The following is a 20482-nucleotide window of genomic DNA, read 5'->3' on the forward strand; positions in this document are numbered from 1 at the left end:
TGTAAAGCGAGACAGGCGAGGTCTATATGGCTGAGATACCGTGCGTTGGCCAAGCGGAAAGGCTTCTGCTACCATACTGCCCACTGGACGCGATGTAAAGCGAGAGATGCAAGGTCTATACGACTGAGATACCGTGTGTTGGCCAAGTGGAAAGGCTTCTGCTACCATACTGCCCACTGGACGCGATGTAAAGCGAGACAGGCGAGGTATATACGACTGAGATACCGTGCGTTGGCTAAGTGGAAAGGCTTCTGCTACCACACTGTCCACTTGACTCGAGGTAAAGCGAGACAGGCGAGGTCTAAACGACTGAGATACCGCGCGTTGGCCAAGTGGACAAGAACGTATATATATATATATATATATATATATATATATATATATATATATATATATATATATATATATATATATATATATATATATAGTGATAATCGTACCTAACTTGTAAATTCTAACTGGGTCGCTCCGCAAATTCAGTCGGTAAATTCAGTGTTCTCTTAATCGGGAGTGGAACTGGAAGGTTTACGTGAAGGTTAAGTGAGAACTTGGAAGAACACTTATGTAGGTTGGCCCGCCTACATTTAGTTTAAGTTTGTATAAAGGCCTACATTGTGATAAAGCGCTGTATATAAGCCTATGTTGTGAAACAACGCTGTATACAGGTCTATTTTGTGACAGCGCTATATATAGGCATACAATGCGATGAAGCGCTGTATACAGAATGGCACTGGTAACGCCGTGCTGCAAAGAGAAAGCGTATGGGGGACATCACATATTCATACCAACCAATTAGTCACTGAAGGAAAGTTACTACTTGAACATGTGAATATCTGGCTCTTCAGTAGGCTATATTTGAGATGTGTTTCATCATACCCTGCTGAGCTTTCAGCTCTCACGAAGCTGTGGTAACATCGTTTAGGCAACATTCTCACTTGGTGTGATTTGACCTGTCCACTCGCCCAATGCAATGCGACTACAGTCGACTGAACTAGGACAAATTCTGTTTCACACGATTTGCATATTTAGACCAAAATTACATTAGTTTCGCATGTCTCCATTGTGTTCAGTCTTGCAAGTTGATCGGAAAAATCGCAGCCTGCAGACGGGGCTTAACCGATCTCACGGCTGCACGGGTCGGGGCAGCTTACTGACACTCCGTGATGGCTTCGACTTGGTTTTGGGTTGTTTCGGTAGATGAACTCTCCTCCCTTTCCTTTCCAAATGAAGAAGCCGTGTATACTTGGCAAAGGTATATTTCTCCCCACCAGCCCACTCTGTGTCTGCGTCGTGCCCATCAGCCTCTGCCAATCCATCGGATCTCTCTGATTCAGACCACAGAGGACTCGCCACTTCTTGTTTCTTCTCACGGACAGTCCCCATCTTCACCGGCCTCTTTTTAGACGCCGTTGCAATGACGTCATACGTATTGTCACGTTCTTTAAAAGCGGCACGTGATGTGACTCGTTTTGATCGTTCACCAGGTGGCGCCTTCATTTTATCACTTCCTACCTGCTTACGCATGACCGTTCGCATTGTTTCACAGTTTGTCTTGATCAAAGCCAGTTCTTTTTCGCATTGTCTCTTCTCGGCTCTCATGGAGTTAAGAGTTTCTTTTAGGCTAGACACCATTTCCTTAACATGGTCAGTAAATCGGATGAAATTTGGCCTAACCTCGACTTCTACCAGGAAGTCGTCATGTATTATTTCGAACTGATACCTTAGCACTCTCAATGCGTTGTAAGTTTCGGAGACGCGACGGTCATGGGCTGTTAACTGACTTTTAAGCTCAAAATATTTCGAAGTTCCTTTGATGGCATATTCGAATTTTTGAATAAGTGCGCGCCTTTCGTTTAACGCTTGATTGTACTTCCGTTCCGCTTCTATCTTTAACTCCTCCAAGTGTTCACAATCTTGGGCAAGCTCTTCCGCGCGCTTCTCGCGAGATGTCGTTGTCGCCAAGACAACCTGAAATTCCTCGAAATTCTTCTGGCCTTTGTGAATGCATGCTTCGAGCTGCCGAATTTTGTGCCGGATGGAATGGGATTTGTACTCGAAATCGACGCTGTCCCTATTTCTTACTGGGAAGTGGTTTAAGCATTTATTTGCCTGTGTCCACCAAATTTTGGCCAACTCCAACGATTTATAGCTTTTCATGAAAACGTCTGGAAGAAGTCTGAAGATGAAAACAAACTGTTCGTGGCAAGGGTAGTGCAGAACATCATGTTCGCTGTCCACCTCGAAGTCATTAGGGTCAAGTTGCTCTTTAGACAATAAATTTTCCCACCTTTTATTGGTGGCATGTAGTTCTTTCACAGCCCATGACCACTTTTCTCTGCAATCCGGTTCGTTGAAGGGCTTTAAAGTGCTACAGTCTGACGATTTGTTCCGAGGCTTTTGCTCATGACATTTGGGCAAAGTTTGTCTCCTTGGCCTTGAAGAAAGATCATCCGAGTAATTTCCACTGTCTGCGTCATCACTCACGCCGATATCGCGAAATCTCACACTGTTGGAAACTCTGGCGCCTGCGTCCAGCGTGTCGTATGAGCCGGAAATGGTATCCTTAGTCGGGTCGTAGAAATATTCGTACAGACATTTGTAAATTCTATCATCAAAATACTCTTTGTAATCGGACAAATGCGAAACCTCTCTGATGAAATTGTGGAAATATTTAACGACGTGCGTCGCCTCCTCTTTCTGAATCCCTCGCCGTTTCTTCCCCTGGAATGTGGACACGGTGTCTTGCAGTTTCCGGATGGAGTCGATGTGTTCGTATGTGGCGTCTTTTTCAGTGTGAGCTCTCGTAGACCCCTTCGGTTGCTGAATGCCCTTGACGAGGACTCGTAGCATTTGGTAAAGAGTGTCCTTTGAAAATTTCCTTTCGGCTGCCTCCGTGAGTTTATGGAAAGCTGAGAGTTGTTTATGGAAATTATCGTGCTGGCGTAGCCGTGATGCCCCGTCCATGGATCTAGGCTGTGTCTGAAACAAAGTTCAAATTAAATGATTTTTTGAAATGTGACCAGTGCAATAATAGTAGCCATTTTACCTTACAACAACACTGGATGTCAGTGCTCTCCCCATAATGCTGATCGCCGTCGTATAGGTGAAATATTCTCGAGTATGGTGCATCAATGAAGTAAAGGAATAAATAAATATCGATGGCAGAAGTACACATCAAAACATAGTTTTAGACAGTGGCTTGATCTGCATGTGATAAGCCCAAATTCCGCAGAAATCTCGCAAGGGCCATTGGAGGTTGCGAGTTTGTGATAACAGATTGCGAGAAGGTCGGTCACTTCTACACCGTCCTTCACTACGTTTGAACTAGTATCTAAACAAAAGCTATCCCCCTTCCTTCCGTGTGTGTCCACACAGTATGTAATAAATTGTGGGCGGTATGTAATAAATTGTTGGGATGTGTTGGTTTGTAAGCTTCAAAATAAATTGAAAGTCATCCTAGTGACATGGCTTTCAGCAATCTGCAACTTCTAGTTCAAAAAATTCTGTGGTTCTACCGAGATTTCTGCACAAATCGATTAGGGCTTACTAGCTTTTTTCGACCGTCAATCACAGCCACTATGATGTAGAACTGCTTTTCTCTATTTATACAGAGGATCATGCTATATGTCTTTAGTTGAAATTTTGTGATAAGAATCCCGTTCAAGGTTGACAATTAGACTGTATGAATGACAACTGGAATGACGCAGCTGGATAATCTGGTCTCACAAAGCAAGCATTTGGTTGACCAATAAAGCAGATGGTCTGTACCATCAGCATAAAACCACCACTTAGCATTCAGCTTACAGCTGATTGTACCAAGGTCGTGTATGGTCGGAATTTTGCCAGGCCAAAATAGTGTAGCTTGATAATGTCGATCGTGTGACTGATGGACATGAATACAACCACTATGGTGGCCTTAAGCTACAGGAAAATGAACTCAATGATACTAAAAAAAAAATTATAGCAGATATAGCAGAGACTATGACGTTCAGGAAGCAACGTCCCAGAACTATAATTCATGAGTATAGACAATGTACAGAAGCCTAGAGGGTAGACTAATCGTATCGATTAAGATCGCACATATTAATCGCCCCTACATTGGTAATCATCTTACGTCTACGAGATACTATTTCTGCAACAGCCACCTGCTCTCACTGGCTCATTTGGGTAAAGCGTTGTCTCATCAATAGGGTTGCAGACTCGAATTCAGCTCTCCCTGGTTTATACAAGGTCCCCCCCCCCCCCCCAGTTTTTCCCATGCACGCCCTACTTGAAGAAAAAATTAGTTTAAATAAAATAAGTAAATTCTACGACGATATATACTACATCACTCTAAGGTCACCTAAGCCTGTTATTTATGTCCCACGGGATTATTTTCCGGTTGTGCGGTATCAAAGAGTCAACAATAGATTAAAGAAACAAGGCAAGGAAAGGATTTACCTCGCGAACACGTATCAATCAAAAGCAACATTTTATTTGCCGCTCTGTTAAAAATGAGGTTTATATACAAGTATTGAATGAAGTCATAACCGTTTATTATTCTTTCTCTGTTTTATTAAGACAGGATAACATGCATTCTCCATAGCCCTATACGCAGATAGCCACGACTCGGTGACTTATTATACTTTTAGCCAGTGAGATATCTGTTTATTCATTTATTTGACTGGGATTTTTACGGCGTTCTCAAGAATATTTCACTTATACGACGGCACCCAACATTATGGTGGGAGGAAACCGAGCTGAGCCCAAGCGAGACTCACGTCCATGCATCCGCAGGTTGCTGGAAGACCCTCCCACGTATGACCGGATAGGAAGCCAACTTGAGCTGAACTCACAACGACCGTATTGGTGAGAGCCTCCTGGCTCATTACGCCGCACTGGCACGCTAACCACCTCATCTACTGAAGCCCTCTTATGTTTTCCATAAAATATAATTCAATAATTTGGACACTAAACACGCATCTCGCACGAAGATATTCCCAGAAGGAAAACGTCATTGTTACAAACACTTAAATATATATGTGAAAGCGAAATTCTGGTGAAGTCCAGAAATCTCCAGCAAACTCCATGCAAGACTGCACGACAGATTACAGCCCACTGTAGCACAGCGATTTAACTGCAATTCAAACTTCAGAAAAACGAATATTACTTTAAAATGGCTTTTATTTATAAATTTGTTGATACCAGAAGTTGATATAGTCTGTATGGCCATCAAAGATAATCCAAACCAAGCACCATCACGCAGTCGTAACTGGGTGGTGCTTCTGTGCGGCTCCGCTTGTCATGAACACCTGGCCGTATTTGCTCAAGGTAAACGTTCGATACAGACACGAGAATGACTGATCAAACTATTCGTAACATTATTGACGTAAATCACAGATCAACATACTTCTTACAGCGCATGAGCCTCTCTCAGGCTTCGAGTTACATCTCTGCCACCGCGTAGCAGACCAGTGTGACCTTTGTATGGGGGAGGAGGTTGGATGCAAGGGTGCGCTTTTTTACGTCTTAAATAGCTTCACCTTACTGAATGTTCTAGAGCGGTGCTAGAATCAACATTCTTCAACAAAACAGGCTTATTGTGTCCGTTGGAGTCATGTTGTTTACCCATGTACCTTGGTTTTAGAGGGATTGCATGACCTACTTCTGGCAGCCATATTGGAGTACTGTGGCTATAACAGCCCATGTATACAGGGCTCCAATATGGCTCTGGCTATTGTTCTATGAGGGCGATCATGTCAGGTGAGACCCCCCTATCGTGACATCGTGACGCGCCAATGACCTTGGTGATATTCACGGTTTCCGTACACAATTTCATCCTCCTTACCCCGTTGTCCGGCTACTTTCTACGGTGGCTTTACATCGCTGGGGCTCTTAGCAGGTTTTGTGCAGAAATCATGAACAATGCCAAGGTCACGGGGTCACGGGGTCACGGTGATGACATGTTATGTTCTATCTGCACTGTGGGAAATATTGGTTTAGATACAGACTATACGGACGTAACTATGAAGAACGTGCTATAACACACATCGTAAATAATGGCTCACTGATGTAAAGACATGTCAAAAACGAGATTTAATTAAAAAGTGTCCGATGTCTACAGATAAACGTGTCCCTTGTCATTAGGACTGTCGGTACGAGAGACCTTTCCTGAGATTCGGTATAGTTTCTGTGCTCATGTACTTCGGACGTATGTATGTATGGACGTATGTACGGACGTATGTACGTACGTGTAAGTACGTATGCATGGATGTATGTATGTATGCATGTATGTATGTATGTATGTAAGCTATTTTGCATTCCGAGGCTTACGATGATGCTTTGTGAGCAAAATGGTAGCTTATTTCTCGGAGCATTGTACAAGAGTACAAGGTGAGTTCAGCTTGGATCCGATTCGTGACTGACTTCATGATGGTTTAAACTGCGTACATATCGTATATTTGTATATTTAAAATAAAATAATAAAATGAATATTTGTAACAATTAACTACATAACTATTAACCATACTTTTTACCACACTTTTTGCAATACAATATGACAAATAAAAATATGCATTCGAATCTGAGTATTGGCATCAATATGCAACTTTTGAATATAATCCGTTGAGAAGTGTTCGAATTTCGCTGAAATCCCGGCATATGTACGGAAGCCTAGGTAAGACACAGTCACATCCACATTGACACTTTACTTCACTAAAGATAGCAGCAACGCAAACTGAATGCCTTTGACGAATGGTTTAAAAGAATCGATAAATAAATAAATCGAGCTATTGATCATGCCAGTGTCGTTTGGATGCGAATGTATACATGCCAGTTAAGTGGCCATGTTATTGTGGTGATCACGTCAGCAACCACTTACCCATATACAATTATAATTGGGAGAGCTTATGTATGCAATTAATCATATACATGTGCGTTCTAACTACGGGAAAATGGCGATCGCGTTCATCACACATGCCGGTGGTGCTCGGGCTGGTAACGTAAGGGACAAGAGCGTGTGACATTTCTATAAAGCCCTAACGTAAGAGCGATGGGATTTTAATGAGACCTATAAATGTACTTATTTGAGCAATGTTTAAATATAAATGCCGACGGAGCTACTGTCGTTAGATAGCTGTAAGTATTGACCTCAAACATGGTGAACTTTGCCTGGCACACACAGACCTACGGTATATGTCCTAGGTATAGCGACACACATATCTACACGTGTACGTATCAGAGGAAGCGCAACCACTGAACATGTTTCTTCCAACCATTGTACTGAGGGCCAGCGTGAGTATGGCGTTAACCAACAATCAATCAAGCGATCAATCAGTCAAACCCATTACGTAACCACGGTTCCTCACTGGCTCATTCTTCTCGCCACAGCCGGTCGGTGCCTGAATCAGCACTTAAATCACGCTTTCGAACCAGCTCTCGTCGTTGTTTTGGCTTTGGCTGTAAGTCCCTGGCCTTATTGGACGTTCTGGAGCCTCCGTGGGTCAGTTGGTTAGCAGCGTAATGACTCTGAAGCCTCTAACCAATGCGGTCGCTGTGAGTTGAAGTCCAGCTTATACTGGCTTCCTGTCCGGCCGTACGTGGGAAGGTCTGTCGGAAACCTGCGGATAGTCGTGGGTTTCCCCCGGGCTCTGCCCGGTTTCCTCCCACCATAATGCTGGCCGCCTTTGTATAACTGAAATATTCTTGAGTATGGCGTAAAACACCAATCAAATAGATAGATAAATAAATAAATGAATCAATAAATAAATAAATAAATAAATAAAATTAATGGACGTTCTAACCTTAATATATCATCTGATCAGTGCAGGATTAAATGGACGTGTCTATACAGTACGCGATATACGGTACACCATACAGTACACCATGTACGGTATACCATACAGTACACCACTCAATACACCATACAGTGCACCATACCTGGTACACCATACAGTACATCATATAGGGTACACCATAGCTGGTACACCCTACGGTACACAATACGGTACACCATACAGTACACAATACAGCACACCATATACAATACGCCATAACTTGCACCATACAGTACACATATACGGTACACCATACAGTACGCCATATACGGTACGCCATATCTTGCAGAATACAGCACACCATATACAATACGCCGTACCTTGCACCATACAGTACACCATATACGGTACACCATACAGTACACCACATACGGTAACTATACAGTATATGACATAAGGTACACGATATAAGGTACACCATACAGTACACCATATACGGTACACCATACAGTGCACCATATACGGTAAACCATAGCTGATACATCATACGGTACACCATACAGTACACCATGCAGTACATCATATATGGTACACCATAGCTGGTACACAATACGGTACACCATAAAGTACACCATATATGGAACACCATACAATACACTATACTGTACACCGTATACGGTACACCATACAGTACATCATATAGGGTACACCATAGCTGGCACACCATACGGTACAAAATACAGTACACCATATAAGGAACACCATACAGTACACCATATACACTACGCCATACCTTGCACCATACAGTACACCATACAGTACACCATACAATACACCATATATTGTACACCATACATATCTGGTACACCATACAGTATACCAGACAGTACACCATATAACGTACACCATACGCTACAACATACAGTACACCATATACCGTACACAATACGGCACACCATACATTGCGCCATAAAGTGAACTGTGCAGCTCACCAACAGTACTACATGCATTACACCATACAGTACACTACACAGTACACCATACGATCATCTGTTCATAATCTAATAGCCCACAAGCATAACGGATTATATTATATATAAATATAGGTAATTTATGATGCATTCAAAACCTATCCGTGTTCATAGAAATAACTCTTTTATCTGTACAAAAGACTAGACATATTTTCTGTGCAATGAGAAATAAAATAACCTACGTTTGCTATAACACAGTGAAAATAATAAAAAAACGATCAAATTTGTGAAATTTACCAAATAAGTGGCATGTAAATGGTCGATGTTAAAAGATAAGATTTCACACAAATTTGACTGACTGGCACATGTTAGAAGAAAAGGATGTTGAAACCGGGCATGCAGTCCGACAGACAGCCTGAGCAACTGGCCGACAGCTGCAGAGAGAGCCACATACGGAAGGTAAAAAATGCGCGTCAAGACAATACTGTTGATGAACGAAGTACAATGTTCTGAATATCAAAGTTTATACCCTAACTTACACAATGTAGGAGGGGTAGGGGCAATTTTGGGGGGTGAAATGAATCCTATGTCAATTTCATCACTTTTATGCTAATTAAGGAGAAGGACGTCACAGTGGTACGACACATTTCTAACACTATGAGAATCACTATCATCAATTTTAGTTTTCAACAATTTAAGGTATTTGGAACAATTTGAAAATCAATTTTCGTAAGTTAAAAAAATCTTTAATCAAGGTGTTATAATCTATATTATGTCATTTCCGAAACATAAAATACTGGTTTAGACGTTACAGGAGGAAGATACCCAAACAGAAATGTCAAACTTCAAGCAGACAATCGCCACGATATGGCTGAAATATTGCCGATGTGGCGTTAAGCCATAATCATTCATTCATTCAAGTCGCCAATCCTGATTCTGGTCAGAAACTGTAGAGCTGTCCTATGTCAGTCATGCACTGATTAATGGCAATTCAGCGAGCACTGAGGCGATGTAAAACGAGTTTTGTTTTTCAAAAAAAAATTAACTGAGAAAGCATCCAATATATTTTCTTACCCAATGGGCTGTCCACAAATCTTCAAGAGACAGAACCTTCATTCTACTGCCAACCTTGTCCATATCGTACAGGTAAACTTCTCCACGGGAGGCTGTATCTATACCAGTATATAGTGGACAGTCCACAATCACGGCCAATCAAGGTTTAATACCTGATAATCAATGTGCTGTTCGATCGGCGTTCGTACATGGGTCCATCTTTGCTTCGCGCCAACGATGATTGGTGGCTGAAAAATTGCTGAAGAATTTAACTGGTAAATTCTTTGGTCACCTGAAAAGATGTCCCAGCTGCATAATTACATGCGGTTAAAGCGCTGGTGGAGACCTTCCTTCATTTGAACGTTCCGACGATCGCATAGGCCATGTCGTCTCATCGATCCAAGCGGTGTTTATGCGCGCGTGGTTACGGGTCTGCCACTCACGACAACATGTCGTCTGTTTTGATTGATTTTCGCCTGTGGGGTACCAAACGGTAATCACGCGCAGCAACTTTTAATGCTCATTTCCGAGAAAGAAACTGGAAGGCAGCTGTCCTAAATGTCAAAATTGGGAACTCTTTCAATATCCATTCGTCCTGATTTCTCAAAAAGTCAGATCTCCGATGAGAAGAAATGGAATTTAAAATCTTAAGAGAGCACGTGCGTGTGTCATTGCTTCAGACATGGTGGATCGATGACCACTTGACAAACACAGCGGAGAAGAAAAGGGAATCGGAGCGTACTAATAAAGGCTGTCAGTGAGACCCCCACGTCGACTTCGCATCAACTTTTCTCTTGTCATGGTCAATGACTCTATGCAGAAAATAGCCATCGCTCTAGTAGGCCTAAATCCACTGTCAGACATGGCGCTTACAATAGAAATTGGCCTTCCTTTGATAACGGGAAAAGAAAACTTCTCTTTGCGAAGCCGTCGTAATTATCTGGTATTATCATTGTGCACTTTGCACTTCGCCTTATAAGCAATATAACGGTAAGTCCAGTAAGCACATACAGGTCACACATTCCACTCGCTGAAGAAAAGTTAAAGACCCAATACATTCAGTGTCTTGCCGGTTCGCAAAGTCATGATCATTTCGCCTCTGACTGGACGAGTCTACAGCGGTTGTATATTCGTAATGAAAGGCAGATATTTTGCCGTGGTTCGCGAGCTCACCCTGGTAACGAAGGCTTAGATCAACAGCTATCCGTCTGGTAACCTGCTTTCCATGTTCTTCCTCGAGGCAAGTCAATACACATTCCCTCAAATGAGTTGTCTAAATGACAATTACTTCTGCTTGGACTAACGTTAAGGTGTGTTTCTTTTTTAAATACACGCGTTTGTTTCATAAATACATGGATTTATTTTTCATAAATACATAAGGTGTTTTATAAACACTTACACATATTGCAATCATTCAGGTAGTGAAGTGAATAGGTATACTGCTTATACGGAGTGTTTAAAGTTTTCAATGTACTCAAAAGTGTTCAGCAGTGTTATTATTAGCTGGACAAATTAGTTTAGACAAACATGTTTAAGTATGCTGCAATTAAACATTAACCACGTTTATTATCTGTTGCAAAACAGATGTTTATTAGGCGTTTAAAAGTTAAACATCCTTTGTTTTTTCAGTGTAGGCCTACACATAATTTTGCCATTTCCATGTGAAATCGTGGTGTGTGTCTAAAATCGCAAAAACACGTGTCTTTGCTATTATTTGCCGGTACCATGCAGCGGACTAAACGTTTCCAAATAATTTATATGTGTGTCACATATCATGTCAGATTTATAACACAGCTCCGCTGTCGGTAAGTGAAAGTGGAAACACTCACATAGTGGACCGACAGGACGTGTATTTTACCACATACGCTGAAACAAATCACGATCAGAAAGGATCAACGACATTCTGGACATGTTCGCACATAGCAAAACAGTCATAGACTTAGTGTCGTTTAATAGATCAATGCTAATTTATTAGACGTAATTCTATATATCTATAGGGTAGAGGAAAACAAAATCATCGAATAACAAAGTTTTATTTGTTTTATTGACTGGAGTTTTTCATCATACTTACGAATATTTAACTTATTCGACGGCGACCATAAATTAAAGTATACAATATTTACAATAAAAATGAAATAAACGAATATCTAAATATATGAAATGAAATGAAAAAAGGAAATGAAAAAATACGTTTAACTATCATCAAAGGGAGGAAAACTGAATAACACATTTTTTTTTTCATGTGCTGGTTTACGAAATAAAGACTAAGGATTTTGTACGGTGGTCCCTTAAGTGAGTCAAGAACCATGAAATGTTATCAGCAGACTGAATAAAATAAATCATGTCTCCGTTTAACCACTGATGTGCCCAGTCTGATCAGCATTGCGATACCGTTTATTATCTGTGAGTCAAGTACGTGAGACGTGAATAGCCTAAGCCCTGTCAGGCTTGTTTACCGTTATGCCCAGCAATGGAAGTCAACACAAAGACGACATGACATTGCTAGGCGCGGATTCGCGAACACACCAAACATAAGTAAACGACTGAAGTGAGAAGGTTCTTCACTAAATGGTTCACTATTTAAGCACTTTGATTCGTAGCTGAACAAAAGCGTTTTACAGACGTAGAGCGAGTATATGTATATGGAACGAAACCGTGGAGGGGACATGACCAGAAAAAAATTCAACCCCAAAAAGACAATTATATAAATAGTTACAATTAAGGAGAAGAAAATTTCTTGTTAAAGGTGTAGAAAAGAAAATTTTGTACTCGTAATTGTTGGAGTTACGGACAATAAAAAAAGATTTTTTTTCTCAAAAGTTACTGTTACTATAAATAGACTCTTATGAACAGGTCAATATCCCAGATGAAATGCACCAGAAAAAGGTGACGTACCGGTACATAATAAGTGATGTACAAGGTGTGTTAGAGTCGGATCGGCTATCTACATGTATTTGTGACGTCACGCCATCCCTGTCATCCCTATCTACGCCACCAAAACCGCTCATATTTGAGTAGTTTTTACATTCCAGGTATGGGATATGTGTCGTTACGCAGTTATCGGTGAATTTATCATTAATAACATTTTCACTGAATTAGCACTTTGACTACTCCAGGCTTCAAGTTAGGGTTAACGATACTGTAGTCATGTGAAGCCTGCAAAGTGCCATTTACGTAGGCTTACATGAAGTTGTCCGCAGACCACTGGTCTCCCTTGTGTGCGGCATGTACTCATCTGACCAAAGATCAAACCGGAGTCATACCAAAGACTTTACAAGTGAGATTTGTTGCAGCATTGAGAGATTAGAGCAAGGAACGGTACTGTTTGGCCCGGTACCAGTACAATCTGACTGGGTGGGGTGTCATGCCTGGTGTCTTCGACCTGATACTTCAGTGGCGGGAACCTCTTACGGCATGGACTCGCCCTGCCACAAGAAGACACAGTGTATATACACGCACCTAATGACTCCTCGTCGTCATATGACTGGAATATTGTTAAGTCCGACATACAACCCTATAAGCATACATACATACATACGTACATACATAACACACCGTGCTTACGGCACGATTTATTCATGGGAAGGCAAACTGAGTACACTGACACCGCGCAGGGTGGCTCAATTTAGAGCTTTTCCTGAAGTGTACCGGGGCTACAGGCTAATATGAGGGCGCCTGCGGATATTACAGTTAATATTCCACTGCTTCATTTGGTGTATTAACTATAATGGTCCAACCAGTTAAGAAAAAAGCCTCTTTCAAGCCCGATAAGAGATGAAGCACTTGAACGCACAGCGGAAGAAGATGTGAAAAATGTTGAAGACATGTCAGAAAATTCAGAAGTTTGTAACATGAATTAACCCTACCAGACTGATAACATTGCAATGGTTTGGACAACAAAATAATGAGATCTGTCTATGTCATCGTACGGCTTGAGGCCATACAAGGTTCGCCTATTTCCTGTGTATATAGTTTGTTCTCGCTCCGTTGCTATTGGTGAAAACAGAATGATTTCCACAATTATTTATCGATATATCTCAGAACTGATGAACACATATAAAATAATAACATGTGTCATTCTCAAAACATACCACACCATATACTCCACGCACCTGGCCATAGAAGTCGTGGGGATGAAATTATATTTTGAAAATGAAAGGTAATGCCATCGAATAAAACGTTCAAAATGATTTTAAGTTCCCAAATATTTATGTATGCTTATATCACATTGTTATTATACCAAAATATGGTCTCAAATAAACACCATACAAATAAACACCATACACAAATTATTTTCAAATGTCATTTTCCCCTGCATGAGAAGGTCTGCCAGGAATTTACGGATAGTCGTGGGTTTACTCGGGTTCTGAACGGTTTCCTCCCACCATAATTCTTGCCTTTGCCGCCAAGTGAAACTTGCTTGCCGCCAAGTGAAATATTCCTGAATACGGTGTAAAACATCAATCAATTACATAAATAAATAAATGAATCATTTTCTCCTGAAAATCATATTTACAAATAACTTTCCACAACCTTTCCATATAACGATTTGCATCAATCTTTCGTTTTCTCTATATAACCCTGACCCTGATCATAACCTTAACAAGATAAATCATTTCACATTGACTGAAATTCCAGTTCTTCTGTACACAAAAGTTACGTGCTTTTAGACACCAATTATTAACGTATGATGAAATTTGATGCCAGCGTACACACAGGAAAGGCCACGCACAACGTCATTGCTAAGGAAAACACGACCTTTGACACATGGCAACGAATTAAACAAACTAAATTACAGATTACCTAATCGATTCCAGTTGCAAATACCATAGTTTCAGACACGAACCACTTTATGGACGTCAGGTAAGGTTAGACAGTTTGGTTGGTTGTGCAGTGCTTAAACTGGGTCACGTGTCTCAGTTGTACGCAGAAATTGATGTTTCAGGCTGTAGTCAAGGATGTTGTAATTATACTACGGCTATCAGTTTTATGATGGAAGGATACCGCAGCCACGTGAAAATCATGCACCACCCTACTGATGTATTTATTTGATTATCTGTCAGGTTAATTGGTGAAGGAACTGGGCAGAAAACACCAGAGAAAACCCACAAGCTCTAAACTGACACGTTCCTGACACACTTCCATGTATTAAAACGTTAGCAGCTTAAAAGAAAAGACCACATGGGGAGTCCTCCGTGGCTCAGTTCGTTAGCGGGCTAGAGCAGCGTAATGACACAGAAGCCTCTCACCAATACGATTACTGTGAGTTCAAGTCCAGCTCATGCTGGCTTCCTCTCCGGCTCTACGTGGGAAGGTCTGCAAGCAACCTGCGGATGTGGTTATGTTCAGTGTTGTCCTTTCTTTTAAGCTTAATATAAAGCCTTATATTTGCATTTATTTTAGAAGCGACTTTATAGGTCGGTCGTTTTGTCCGTCTGTGAGTCGTTCTGTCCGTCTGCGAGTCGTTCTGTCCGTCTTCAGGGCGTTCTGACTGTCTGTGTGTCGTTCTGTTTGTCTGTATGTCATTCTGACTGTCTGTGGGTCGTTCTGGCTATCTGCGGGTGGTTCTGGTCGTCTGTGGGTCGTTCTGTTTGTCTGCATGTCATGCTGAATGTCTGCGGGTCGTTCTGTCTGTCTGTAAGTCGTTCTAACTGTTTGTGTGTCGTTCTGTTTGTCTGCATGTCTTTCTGACTGTCTGTTTGTCGTTCTGACTGTCTTTGGGTCGTTCTGGCTATCTGCGGGTGGTTCTGGTCGTCTGTGGGTAGTTCTGACTGTCTGTGGGCGGTTCTGTTTGTCTGTGGGTCGTTCTGACGGTCTGTGGGTCGTTCTGACTGTCTGCGTTTCGTTCTGTCTGTCTCAGTGTTGTTCTGACTGTCTGTGTGTCGTTCTGAATGTCTTCGTGTCGTTCTGACTGTCTGCGGGTCGCTCTGTATGTCTGCGGGTCGTTCTGACTGTCTGTGTGTCGTTCTGACTGTCTGTGGGTCGTTCTGGTTGTCTTCGGGTGGTTCTGGTCCTTTGTGGATTGTTCTGATAGTCTGTGTGTCGTTCTGGCTGTCTGCGGGTGGTTCTGGTCCTTTGTGGATTGTTCTGACTGTCTGTGTGTCGTTCTGACTGTCTGTGGGTCACTCTATTCCTCTGTGGATCGTTTTGATTGTGTGCGGATCGTTCTGTCTGTCTGCGTGTCGTTGTGACTGTCTGCGGGTGGTTTTGTCTGTCTGCGTGTCGTTGTGACTGTCTGTGGGTTGTTCTGTCCATCTGCGGGTCCTTTTGAGTGTCTGCGGGTCGTTCTGTCTGCAAGTAGTTCTGATCTGATTGTCTGTGGGTCGTTCTGATTGTCTGTGGGTCGTTTTATTCTTCTTTGAGTCATTCTGTTTGGGTGTCGTTCTGACTATCTGTCTGTTTGTCGTTCTGACTGTCCGTCTGTCGTTCTAACTGTCTGTTTGTCGTTCTGACAGTCTGTGTGGCGTTCTGACTGTCTGCGTGTCGTCCTGACTGTCTTGGGGTGGTTCTGGTCGTCTGTGGATCGTTCTGACTGTCTGCGTTTCGTTCTGTCTGTCTGCGTGTCGTTCTGACATTTTGCATGTCGTTTCGACTGTCTGCGTGCCGTTCCGACTGTGTGTTTGTCGTTTTGACTGTCTGTCTGTCATTCTTACTGTCTGCCTGTCGTTCTGGCTGTCTGTCTGTCGTTCTGATTGCCTGTTTGTCGTTCTGACGGTCTGTGGATCGTTCTGCCTGTTCTCAAGTCGTTCTATTCGTCTGAGAGTCGTTCTGACTGCGTGTCGTTCTGATTGTCTGTGTGTCGTTTTGTCTGTCTGCGTGTCGTTCCGACTGTCTGTGTGCCGTTCTGACTGTCTGTCTGTCGTTCAGTCTGTCTGCTGGTCGTTTTGTCTGTCTGCCTGTCGTTCTGCGTGTCGTTCTGACTGTCTGTCTGTTCGTCGTTCTGACTGTCTGTCTGTCGTTCTGACTGTCTGTCTGTCCCTCTTTCTGACTGTCTGTTTGTCGTTCTGACTGTCTGTGTGTCGTTCTGATTGTCTACGGATCGTCCTGACCGTTTTCAGGTCGTTCTGTCAGTATGTGGGTCGTGTCTTTCAACAGGGGCTTCCTGTATGTTTTAACATTTTCATTTACTTAACGAGGGCCCTTGGTGCAAAACAATATGAAAGTATATACAGCGAATGTCACGTCTGCAAGGAATATAATTTGCGTTTGTTCACTTATAGGGTGGATACCAATGTTATTGCTGTAGGAAACAGGAGTACCTGCGCTAAACCACTAACCTTTGGCAAATTACTGGCGAACTTTCCCACGTGTGACGTATACAGAAGTGGTCTTCAACGAACGTTAGACTGCGCACCCTGCAACACGAGCGCATTGTCACTAAAGCCATATAAACAGTGTAATAGTCTAACAGGCCTACTAATACCTGAAAGTTACTGACATCTGCTACAATACTTAGAATATCGACGAATAGCCCATGATATCAATGATAGGCAAAATGGAACAAACAAGTATAGAAGAAAGAGTTTACATTAATTATGAGTTAATACGATCTTCCCAAAACGGTAGTTAGATAACACGTGGTCAACTACCTAATGTGCTCAGTGGTCACAAAAACTTGCATTATACAGAAATTTTGTAACTATACAGTTCGCAGGATGTCCTAATTGCAGTATGCAAACAGAAAGTCATTACACTTAACGGTGTTTGGTTGAACAGTGATGTGATAATCAGTTGTTTGCAGATAAACACGTTACATACATCATTAGCATATAAATTAAATTATTATACCATTAGCGTTCCCCATATCAATCAGTACGACTTCACCCGAAGCAAAGTAGTGTTTGGTGCAGATTTGGAGAAGCTATCTGTGTAATGGAAGTGGGCATTACTAGAGAAGCTAGCCCGTGTTAACAAACAGGCAGTAATTGAGACGGTATCTCCGTGCATACATATAAGCGACAATTGCTGCTTATTTAAGTGATTCGTGATTTAATCTGACATCTGTTGCATTGTTCCCAGCTTAGCTTTCAGAATGCAGGTTTGCAGAACTACCGTTACATATAGGCACAATCTACAGTCACTATGCACCTAGCTGGGGCTTGGTTTTCTCGTCCACGCTCTCCTACATGTGTCAAAACGTGCCCCATAAACACGGACTTCAAGTCATAACAAACTAATTCTGACTTAGCAGTATTATCATTATAGGGATTACACGTTCTGAATAGAGCACAGATTCTAGTGCTGGAAATTGGCTGAGACTAGTGCAAGTTTGGAACCAGCGATCTCAGAGTCAGACACCCGCCGTGGTCTCAGCCAATTCGCAGCATAAGAATATGTGCTCTATTCAGAAAGTGTAAACCCTAATAATGATAATTCTGTTACTTAATCCACTTTCTAAACGGCATCTATACCTGTCTGATATAATTCTGACTTTTTCTTACCACCTAGTTATTTCATGAATACCTAAAAGTTGTAACCTTACATTTAAGATAAACGAATTTCGAAAACCGTCATTTTCGACTCGAGCCTTCAGTACTCGGCAATGTCCGGTAAAACGGCGATAATCAAGAATCGTCAATCTCGTCGAAAACTGCAGCTTCTGACACCGGGAGAAATAAAAAAATGAAAATAAAAAATATGAAACAAATGTTCAACACATGTGTGAGTACTCGGGGACCCCAGAAAGCAGATGGAAACAATGTAGACGGGAAAATAATCGGCCTTGAAGAGCATTTGATATTGTGGTGACGACGGGACTGGTGTCTGATATTTGATTTTTGTTTAATCAATGAACAAAAGTACCGTATAGCAACTGTTGTTATGGAGAAGATGGGTATGGCATTCATGGGAACCGCCCATGCCAACATTGCAACGACCTTCGGCTGCTCTCGTGTAACTGTGTCAAACTTGATGCAACGTTACGGACAGACAGGGCAGAAATCGGACAGACCAAGAACAGGCAGGCCTAGGGTAACTACACCCAGAGAAGACGGGTACCTGCACACCTTACACCTGAGAAACCGCTTCCTGACAGTGACACCGGGTCAGTTGACAGACCGTGCCCAGGAGACTTATGGCTCACAGAATTAGGGCCTATCGACCACTGTTGACAGCCGAACATCGTCGCCAGAGGTTGTGATGGGCTCGAATTGTACGCCGTTGGCTTCAACGTGATTGGCAACGTGTTGTTTCTGTTTCGAGCCGATGGCAGACAGCGAGTTTACCGTCAAAAACGCAAACGAACGGCTGCATCATGCGTCCAGGAGGTGGCAACATGATGGAGTGGGGTGGGATTTGTAGAGAGGAACGGGCACCACTGGTCATCATCTACGGGAACCTAACAGAACAACGTTATGTTCCTGTTGTCCTGTCATTCCTTCAACAGCACCCACGTGGTGTCCTCTACCAGCATGACAACGCCAGACCCCATACATCTCGAGTTGTGCAGAACTTCCTGGACGCCACCTACGTCAACCTCTTGCCGTGGCCTGCACGTTCCCCAGATATATCCCCCAAAGAACACCTTTGGGATATCATGGGTCGTCGAGTAAGACAACGGCCACGCCTTGCAGCCAACCGACAACAACTCGCTCTCCAAGATGAATGGCAACGAATCCCACGTCATCTCATCAGACGACTGACTTTGTATGCGTCGGAGAGTTTTTGCAGGCATTGAAGCAAGTGGTGGCCATACGTGATATTGATTGGTTTTGACTTATTTTAAAAATAATCAACTTTTTGTATACTCTCCTCATTGTTAACCAGGATGGAATTGCCGTTTTTCTACTCCTGCTCTGCTTGTTAACTTGTAAAATGATTTGAGGGCTGCTTTGTTCGTTCTTATTCAAGAAATTCAATATCTAAAGTCATTGGTCTTTTCAATATATTAAACTTCAGTGATCCTGATTTTTGCTTTGGCAAAATAAATTGATTTGAACTGTTTGTAAAGTTCTAAAGGTTTATTCACCCGTCTGTCTAGTGGACATCTAGCGTGGTAGAGACATATTTCTCATACCGCAAGGCCTTCTGTGCTGATGTTGGTCTCGAACGACATGCATGTAGGTGCGCACTTGACCCATCTACTTCCAAGTAATAATCATTTTTACCGGCATTTACAGATACTATCAACAACATTTTATGGATCATTAATCGGAGAAGTTATTAGCGACGAGAACATATTCCCGTGTTTAGTGTATTGGTTACATGTCCTTGTGAATTGCACGGTATTTTCACTTTTTAGGCTTGACTCCGGTTTCGTACATCCACAAAACTAACCGCTGTACAATTTAAGTAAAACATTCTCTAGTATGGTGTTCAACAACAAACAAATGAGAAAATAAGCGACTGGCCTGAACTGAATTCTACATGTCTTCTCGTCGCATGCTCCCTGATGGATATTAACGCTTACTCACCTTGATTCCCCTTGGTTTTGTTTTCGGGAAGATTCGGTATGCCTCACCCTAGGTTCACAGATAATTGCCTCTGAAGCATGGCTCCAATATCAAATTCTGTTGAGATGAAGGCTCAAGCGTTAGTACGAAGAAAGTTTAACACAACGGCGACGCTGGTGCGTATTTGAAGCTGTCATAACACAACTTATCGAAGACCTCCGCCTCTATTGAAAACAGTTTACAGGTGCAGGTATTTGCAACGACCGTATGTTTTAGAAAGCTACGACAAATCTGCCACTGCGGTGATGATGGA

The 20482-nt window shown here is 42.2% G+C and overlaps 2 protein-coding genes across 3 annotated transcripts; one reads left to right on the plus strand and one right to left on the minus strand.

Moving 5' to 3' along the window:
• Positions 1–470: 470 nt before the first annotated feature.
• LOC135477956 (uncharacterized) lies at positions 471–20250 on the minus strand. 2 transcript variants are annotated; one of them, XM_064758194.1, is made up of 2 exons: positions 20191–20250; positions 471–2979 (listed from the first exon to the last, which is right to left on the minus strand). In XM_064758194.1, exon 2 carries the CDS (start codon positions 2962–2964, stop codon positions 1123–1125), a length of 1842 nt encoding a protein of 613 aa, XP_064614264.1. In that variant the 5' UTR covers positions 2965–2979; positions 20191–20250; the 3' UTR covers positions 471–1122. The 2 variants fall into 2 exon arrangements, with proteins under 2 accessions (XP_064614264.1, XP_064614263.1); XM_064758193.1 differs by lacking the exon at positions 20191–20250 and adding an exon at positions 9800–10123.
• On the plus strand, positions 15593–17842 carry LOC135477719 (uncharacterized; the record flags this gene model as incomplete). Its single annotated transcript, XM_064757913.1, is given in 3 exon segments — positions 15593–15735; positions 16522–16648; positions 17798–17842. Coding segments are annotated over 3 exon segments (315 nt in total), but the record flags the coding sequence as incomplete, so codon positions are not given.
• Positions 20251–20482: the final 232 nt, after the last annotated feature.

The sequence above is a fragment of the Liolophura sinensis genome, chromosome 11 (assembly GCF_032854445.1).
Source record: "Liolophura sinensis isolate JHLJ2023 chromosome 11, CUHK_Ljap_v2, whole genome shotgun sequence".
NCBI classification, from domain to species: Eukaryota; Metazoa; Mollusca; class Polyplacophora; order Chitonida; family Chitonidae; genus Liolophura; species Liolophura sinensis.

What these genes read in the sequence shown, in the direction of transcription:
- LOC135477956 (XM_064758193.1), bottom strand. Translation starts at nt 9,862, where the DNA reads ATGGACAAGGTTGGCAGTAGAATGAAGGTTCTGTCTCTTGAAGATTTG. An exon ending in ATTTGTGGACAGCCCATTGG is followed by an intron (nt 2,980 to 9,799) that starts GTAAGAAAATAT and finishes ACTTTGTTTCAG; the next exon opens with ACACAGCCTAGATCCATGGA.